Source organism: Opisthorchis viverrini (genome assembly GCF_000715545.1).
Source record: "Opisthorchis viverrini unplaced genomic scaffold opera_v5_588, whole genome shotgun sequence".
In the NCBI taxonomy this organism is placed as follows: domain Eukaryota; kingdom Metazoa; phylum Platyhelminthes; class Trematoda; order Opisthorchiida; family Opisthorchiidae; genus Opisthorchis; species Opisthorchis viverrini.
In genome coordinates, this window is record NW_008752252.1 from 119,160 (window position 1) to 128,262 (window position 9,103).

General features: G+C 45.6%; 1 protein-coding gene across 1 annotated transcript in view; it reads left to right on the forward strand.

Annotated features, from left to right (window-relative positions):
- T265_11802 (hypothetical protein) overlaps nt 1–9,103 on the forward strand; it is a gene marked incomplete at both ends in the record, with an annotated part of 38,233 nt that overhangs the window by 19,311 nt on the left and 9,819 nt on the right. The window contains 5 exons of the mRNA XM_009178567.1: nt 750–849; nt 4,539–4,586; nt 4,676–4,773; nt 5,483–5,576; nt 8,347–9,057. Coding sequence (XP_009176831.1) covers nt 750–849; nt 4,539–4,586; nt 4,676–4,773; nt 5,483–5,576; nt 8,347–9,057 — 1,051 coding nt within the window. The remainder of the gene's footprint in view (nt 1–749; nt 850–4,538; nt 4,587–4,675; nt 4,774–5,482; nt 5,577–8,346; nt 9,058–9,103) is intronic.

Sequence of the window (9,103 nt, forward strand, 5' to 3'; positions counted from 1 at the left end):
TATATATATATATATATATACGTAGCGTAAGAGAAATAAATCGAACCACCTAAGATCCGATCGGCCGATTCACTTTACATTCACTGCTGGAACATAGGACTTGACCCCGTTTAATCTAATATTGCGATATGAATGTCTGGGCTCGCATACTAGCGTGGTCAGTTGGTTGCACCGAAGAAAAACGAGTAATCTTGAACTAGTCTTATCTTGCTAGTCATTTTTATCCACATCGCTTGTACGTTTAGGTTAGTCCATGTTATTATGAAGAACAATCCTTGTGTCCTCGTGAACGGTTAGCAAGGTTTCCATGATCCGGTAGTAATCGGTCGATGCATCGGTATCGACCAGTTCATGCACAACCTTTATTCGGTGCTCTCATAAACTGCAAAATATTCTGCTCAAATGAGAAAGCTCTTGGTGAAGTACTCTGATCATCAACGTGGTTCTTCTCCTGGACACGAGGACCCTTTTGACGCTCTTACCCGGCGATTTCAATTTCCTCATGCATCACAAATATGTAATTATGAGACTCACTTCACCACAACTCTTCAAAGATTGCCCTCTCTCTTATCATGAACCTAATGGGTATGAATGCCATTACATCCACTTTCCGAACATTTCGTTCGGTAAGGATCACGATGCTCCTGGCCTCCCCCTTCATAGATGAGGCTGAGGAACTGTTCTCTTGAGCCTGATTTTTTGAAACTTTTTGAAACTGGCTTTTTTTGAAAAAACTGACCACTTTATAGGGTCGCCTGATTGACTTGGTGAGAAAGAAGTCAACCAATTTGCGACGGGTCACCTACCTTGTCTTTGACGAAGCGGATAAAATGTTCAATTTGGGATTTGGTGAGTCTATTTTTCCTACCTTGTATGCTTTGCTGAACAATCTGATCCCTAATTTTCACTCTGTCAATGCATTTGCATCCAAGTAATTAGACAACGGGTACGACAGCCGTCTGTATTTTCAAGTGCTCTTCTAGGGGCGTGACGAAACGTATTTTGAACCGAAATGAATGTGCCCTATATCAAATACCTATAATCTATAGTAGAGAATTCTTCCGACACATCGACGTGATAACGGCCCTGTTTTATCGTCTACGCCATTCTAAACCAGCGTTATTTGAACGCGAATTCCGAAATGAACGAAAGATCAATCGTAATGTCATGGCGAAAACCGTTGTGAGTACTCTGAACACTATAAATGGTGTTTCATCTTACTCTTCAGTAAAGCCCATCTCTCGATACGGCATGCACTGACTTTCGAAAGGAGTTAGCTCTTTCTGGAAAGTCCTTCTCCTCATGTTCCTCATTATCATCGTTTACAGCAATGCACCAGTTATATTAACTACCATACAACCGTGCTGGGAGAAAGCCCAGGTAAAGAGTTCGAAGAAAATGGAAGGGTGAGGACTCAGTGCGGCGAAGCTCTATGCTCTCAAGAATAAGCGACAGAGAGTAAGGTGTTTAGGTCTGTGGGTAGCGTTAAAATAAACAGACTTGAGCATTGCGTCGAAGTGAGGTGCGATTGACCCAGCGTCCCTTGCAGACATCATCCGACACAGCTACAGCGCAAAACGACATGTGAACTGTAGCTATGCAGTCTGGCTAACATGCGCGCCACTGGGACCGGTGGTGTATCATGTTCCGCAAGGCTTTTAACCACCAGGAACCAGGATCACATGGGCCCACAGCAATTAGTTTGGCAGCAATCGCTTTCATTTCACGCTGTTATGCCCCCCCACGACCATTGCGCCAACAACTGCTTTACGGTAGACGGTGGCGTTACCACATGACCCAAACACCTCAACCTGTAAGTTTAATCTACTGCTCTAACGAATGGATTCCTTGACAAGTACCCGCTTATGCACCACTTGGTTGCATATTCGCTTCATCCAGGCAACTCTTGCTATGCTAGGGAGACACCGGGATCAAACACTTGAATACGCTTAAAGTTGTCTGATTGTGGGGAACCATAGAGCAAAACCGCTCTCGCAGTTACTTTGTTTACCCGGCCATTTAGCTTCAGTGAAGTACGGTTATAGCAACATAAATGACGCAAGTTGGCGAACGCCGTCTTCCCCATGATTACGCGTGCATTGGCTTCATCTGTTACAAGCTTGTGTTGCTGCCGAGATGCGTGAATCGAAAAACAAATTCTGAAGTTTGAGGGACACCCAAAGGAATGGAAGTTTTTACGCTTCGGAGCTGCAAACGCATGCCGGAACGTGGGATCACCTTCCATACTCTGGTTCGAGTATTTTGCTCGAACGACTAATCGTCAACCAACAGAACGCTATCATCCGCATGATGCAACTCGACTAATCACTCTCCAACCATGATTTCGATGCCTAAATTTATGATTCCTTGGAGTGTGCACTCTACACCAACGCCCGACAACAAATTCATCACCATCAGATTCAGCAACATCAATGTTGATACCGATGCTTTGCTACCATACAACCACAGAGTTTATCAAATTGTGTTTAAAATCTTAGGGCTAAAAGAGAACAGGGTAGATGAGGTGGGGGACCCGGGGCTCGCCTGTCGCAAACATCCTGAATCTACATATCCAAGCACTTAATCAGACAATCTGAAAAGAAACTGACAACACGAAAGCCAATGGCATCGATCAGCACCATTTCTTGAATTGTCTTCAGCCAAGTTCAGGAGGGCTTACTGGGACCCCATCATTGGGGGCGTACAACACCCGAACTCTTCGTGATATCTTTAACTTCCTTTTGCTAAGTCATACGCTGCCCGCTTCGTGGTTTGCAACGTTCTCAAGGACGCAGCGAGAAAAACACTCGTCTTGGTAAACGATGTTTCGGCACCTATCACGAGTCACTGAAGCTGATGGTGCTGGATGTTTTTTTGCGACTGAAGTACCTGCTGCACAACCAAATACTCGTCTTCTAATTATCTCGGTTCAGAGGTAGGGTCGTAGTGTTCTGTAAAATGATAGTGGGAGAGCAATAGGGTGTTCCATCCAGCGACCAGCATGTCTACATTCATGGAAGCAGCGGTGGTGCCGTCCCGCAAGCAAAGACGGATTAGAAAACGTTGACTTTAAAGTACCACACACTCAGATCGCCCAATGCTGCAACACAGATACGAAACAGGGCTTGGTTTGACTCCGTACATGTGTTTCGAAATGGTCTGAAGCTTTTATCACAAAATCATTTACAGCTATTTGTTATGTATTGAATCTGGGTACTCGAGTAGATATATTTGAGTGTTCATGTAACGAGATGCTTGCGTTTGTGCTTGCCATAAACAGATGAGGATCAGCAAACACTTGTACGAAGCGGTCGCCGTGTTTACCGTTTTGGAAGGAACCACGCCAAATCTCCATGGAAGCAAGTGTCACGGTTGCTGACTCCTCGAACTGGGCAGCCAAGCCGCCAGCCAGAATAATGATATCTGTGCATCCATCCGTAGGATTTCCGAAAGTTCTCCATATAAAGTATCTTTGGTAGTGTTACTGCTTTTCCAGAGTTGGGTCGCTCTAATGAACCGAACACCACATCGGTCGGAAGGTATGTCCGAAGCCAGCTACGGACCAAATCAAGGCATGCTTATACTGGTCAGATTATGGGTCATTCGGAATCGAGCAATTTTATCTCGACGCCTCTCGCTTCACCGCGAAGATCTTGTCTCGGTCTTGTGGAATATTCTGTAATTTACAGATGCAACTGTACCGATATTTCACGGTCTCCGTTAGGGGCTATCTCCTTAGCTTCTCTCTTAACATACCGTAGTGGGTGAAACAGCAAACGAAGAACCGACAAATGGGGGTGCAATGCTATCTGCAGTACGCAACACTGCGTCTGGTTTTTGAGACATACAGAGAAAAGATTTCGGGTTTCGGATCGTTGGTTTAAAATTTTGACGGACTCCACCAATCTGACTGCACGCAGCTGATTGTTCACAGGCCTCCAGCCAAGCAAAACCCGTGTACCCACACCAGTGTGGCTACGGACACCACTTCTAGATCACCCGACAGCCGGAGGGTAAATCATGAGTAAAGTGAGCGGCTTTCGGTCGTTTTCAACTGCATTGCCATATTTGAATCTTGTACTCGTCTTTCGGAGTTAGCACATCGACTTTTGAGGAGGTTATGAGCATATGAGCCGCAGACGATAGACTTGTATCGGAGACGGATTAAGCGCTGGCGAATTTCTCCGTAGGGCAAGACAGATCCATCAAACAGAACTGACACGTCCCCATGACGCAGTATGTTCAATTCCAAAGTGGAAAGTAACATAGTAAGGGCTGAACTGTCTAACGCACTTATGGGTGAATGTGTGTAGCTTATATGTTGGTATGTTAATTTACTTCTGATAACGATAAACAATGCAATAGTTGCATGGACGTACCCCCTGAACCCATGCGTAATAACTTGCTGCGTGAAAACTAGTTCGTTGAGAAGTACTTATGTCTCTGATTTGTTGCACTGAGATATATTTTCGTCAAAGGACGGCTAACCCATTCTCCCTGCATAATAACTGTTTTCATTGCCTTCGGATGTTTTTCAGAACCGCAAGTACGATCGATAGCCAACCACGTCCGGCCTGATCGACAAAGTAAGTTGTCTATCAACGCGTCCCAGATTAACCGTTTTACTGATTTCACCTACCGCAAAACCTCCATTTTTTTAATTCCTTCCTTTTAGCTCTGCTGTTCAGTGCAACTTTCAAGCGACGCCTTGAGCGACTGGCTCGCGATATCCTGACCGATCCTGTGCGTATTGTGGAGGGTCACTTGGGAGAGGTTAGTGGTTACTGAATTTTGTCGTATTGCGAAAGACTGGCTGGAAAGATTATGAAACGCTACGTTTCCCGACCGCCTGATTTCTAGACCTTATGACTTTTACATAGTGGGCTTGTGGCGTGTTCCCTCTAGCCACCCAATGTCCAGAATGCAACGAGCCCGTGTATGAGACCGAGTTCATCATAAGCATTTCAATACCCACTAGCTCCGTCTTTTCTGCTCACCCTCTCTCTCTCTCTGGCTCATCCATTGTTGTGACAACTCTTCCGATAAATAATCTCGGCAGACATACGTTCTGCCCTATAGTGGGGAGGTTTCCCACTTTAACGAACGTCATCATCACCATCGACAGCATGACATCAGTATTCAGCCGTAACAAAGATGCCATGTGGCTACATACACACCGGGCGTAGTTTAGGACCAAAAAGTAAACTGTTTCCCATTACATATAAAGTGCTTGGCGGGAGCTTAATCGCTATACTTTACTGGATATTTCTTGTTCATGACATTCCGGTGTAAGCTTTGTTATCAATCTTAAACGCTGTATTGACAAGCGAGGCGACCACGAAGAGATGGGTCTGTCAGCCATTACTGAGTGTGGCATCCTGTGAACCGTGTAAATTGTCAGACAGGAAGGTCAATCGCTTTCTAACACTATTTCGAAACATGCTTTCCCACTTGCTCATATTGATGCACTTTCCTGTTTCAGGCCAACGAAGATATCACGCAAATCGTGGAGATCTTTGACAAACCGGACGAAAAATGGGACTGGTTAACAAGAAACCTAGTTCGTCTCACCACCGGTAAGACACGTATTATTGCGACTTCAGATTTCAAGGGGTACGTTAATCGACTCATATGTCAGCGTGAGTATAGCTTGGTTTGCTCCGTTATTTATTTCGGCTCCAAGCAATATGAAGCCCAATTTACCCACTATAAAATCTGGTTGGTCTAATTTTCCGTTAATGGCGTCGACCACCATCATCACCAGCGACAGCATAACATTAGTACACATCAGTACATCAACACTGATGTTTCGCTGCCGTACAGCTATGGTTTATTTGAAAGTCTTAGTGCGGAGAAAAGAACAAAAATGAGCGCGGAAGGTATCTAGTGCTAACCTACCACAATTATTCCGAAGTGCCCGCATTTCCAGACACTCATTCAGGAATTCTGGATAGAAACTGACAACAAAAACGCCATTGATATTGATTAGCAGCCATATCTTGCGGCATCTCGAACCAAGCACAGTGGGAGTAAAGAGGTCCCCATCCTGGAAAGCGAGTCGCACCAACAGCACACAGACTTCTCGTAATCTCTTTGATACTCCTCTGCTACGTCAAGGGTTGGCCACCGCTCTACCTCCGCCAATCTGAATTGGATATGGAAAACAGCACTCTCTTTGACCAACGATGGTTCGAAATACTCAATACATGGCCCAACAAATGCAACTTTTGGTGCTTGACACATTCTTCGACTGACATCTCTGATGCACAACCGAACACTGGCTTCCTAATTGCTTCGCTACAGACTCGCCAACACCAGCCCATACGAGCTATGCCTCTGATAGAATGGTTGTCAAACAACCGAAGCCATCTCAGTTTTTCTGATCTAACAAGCCGTTTCACAACGATATAGCAAAACCCGTAGCCGGATACACACATTCCTTGAGATAACGAGTATACCAGTTTAACGCTCTAGGTCTCCCAACTTGGCAAACGCCACTGCAGATTCTTGAAATTGGAAATAATACGAATTGCAAGATACGCAAAACGCCCCACAACGTCAACTTCCTATCTCTGGATTGTAAGTTTATTCAGTGGCTGCATGTCCACGAGCATGACCTTATATTTTGTAGGTGCAAAGGACGGGACTGGTCAGTTCATCCAAAAACATCTTCTCTTTGAAGACGAGAACGATGTTGTTTGCATATTCCAGATCGACAAGGTTTTAAACAGCAGTTTTTTTGACACCAGGGTTTTGAGGGATTTCCAGCGGTCTTTTCATCACTTCATCGATCACGAAATGGAACCGGAATGGAGAGAGCAGACATTTATGATAAACATCACCCTGTGTACGGAAGATTTTGGAGGGCTCTCCGCATGTCCTCATGCGCCCAGAAGTGAGAATACACAGAACTCATCATGTTTGCGAACTTCAGGGGCATTCCTTGCTGGGCAGAGATCATATCGGTCAACAGAATCAAATGCGTCTTGGAAATCCAGGAATACTAAAATCGTGACTCGTATGACATTGTTCTAGCATCTGATGAAGTATGAAAATTTGGCCAACAAAACCCCTATGTGGCCTGAATCCAGCGTGTTGCTCTCGAGTCAGTATTTCACGAGCCACCATAGGGTGACGAGGGACAAGTAATGTCAAGTGTCTTCTTACGACCAGGGTCATGCTAATCAGCCTTTGGTAACCAACTCACACGAGCGCCCTTTTTAAAAACGAGCACTGTCACCCATTCTCCCCAATTGTCTGAGACAGTCGGTTCTTCCTAAATGCATGTAAACAGACCCGACATGCGCCAACTAAGGACAATGCGGGTTGAAGGTCATGTGCACAAGGAGCCGTGTGGTGCTTGAGAGAACGTGTGTAGACGTGAACCTCCGAGGCAGTAGTGGGTTCAAAGTTTGCCGTTCAGGTTTCTACTTCACCTGTAGAATCCAAAATAAAGTGACAGCAGGCGGTCACGAAATCGTTCGAATTAACCGGTCCGGCGGTTGAGGCATTTTCCTTTATTCAAGATGGCCGCACCACCGTGATCCTTGGTGGTCTAGCTCGCAGTTTCTGGAGATCAGTCACACGTACCGACCAAAATAATCTCCGACTCCCATTTTTATGAGCCCTTTCCGTTTCCCCTCACACGGTGCACACGTTCACTTGACGTCTGATAACTCGTCGGGCCAAAGTTCGTGACACCTAGGGACAATTATCCAAGATTCATGAAGTGTTATTGTTCTGTTTGATATCCAGTGCTTCAGCGAGCCTGGTAGCGTCGTGCCATTGGCAAAACACCCATCACTGTGCAAACATGTAGCGATCCAGTTCCAGCGTGATTCCACATCTGATGTCGGTGCAGTTGGAAGAAGCTCCAAAAGATGATTGATAAATTCGTCCAACTTCCGAATCTGCCACTCTGTCAGTCGCTAAGCCATGTGTCCGTACCTTACGTGGTCCTGGAAAACGAAGGGAGAAATGACTTCGGACGAGCGCATTATCGGAATTCTCACCCGTTCCAAAACGACCGGCAGTCAGGTATTGATCCGCACCACGAGTAACTGATGGTGATATGATCAATTTGGGTTCGTATCTGGCACGCCGTTGTATGATGCCATGTGTCCGGACAACTTCGCCTATTTCGGGCGTTAACACTGCATAAAAACAGCCAGCGGTCAGCACACAGCTGAAGCAATCGTTCGCCATTATTCGTACATACCGAACCCAATCCATGTCGACGAACTAATTGAATCTCAGATGCGCTAAATCTGCCCAACTGTGCCTTCAGATTTCTGGCAACCACAACGATATCTGAGAATGACATTATTTTTAGTGTGTGTTAGGCAGGAATCCACACGAATCCCGCATCAGCTCCGAAAACATTGCAGCAACAACAAAAGCAGTTTGAAGTAGCGCACCTAAAGCTCATTGAATCACTGACTCAGAAACTGCATATCCATAAAGCAGCAGTCAGTACTGGTGAGTCTTCTGTTTCCTCAACTGATGCAGCCGCGGCCTCAATTACGGAGATCATATTCGACCCTCTTTCTGGTCACACTTTTGACTCCTGGTTCAAGCGGTACGAAAACATGTTCAAGACTGATTTCTCCAAATTTGATGATGGATGGAAAGTCAGACTACTGCTGCGAAAACCCGGCACACCGGAGCATGAACGGTTCACAAATTTCATTCTCCCCAAGCTGCCCCGCGACTTCAGCTTTGATGAGACGGTCAGAACACTGTTACAGATATTCAGCGATCAAACATCACTGTTCAGTATCCGCTACCAATGCCTTAAGTTGGCCAAGAAAGATGATGATGATTTCATCACGTTTGCCGGTGTTGTCAATCGAGAATGCGAGCGCTTCAAGCTCAGCTCAATGACGGAGAATCAGTTTAAGTGCCTCATTTTTGTATCCGGTCTCCAGTCATCCCATGATGCTGACATCAGAACCCGGCTTCTTAACAGAATTGAACAGGATGCCGAAATGACGTTGCAGAGCCTCACCACTGAATGCCAACGCCTCATCAACCTGAAGCACGACACGGCTATGATCGGTCAGTCACCTGTGACCTCAAGCAGCTGTGTACAGGCAATCAACTA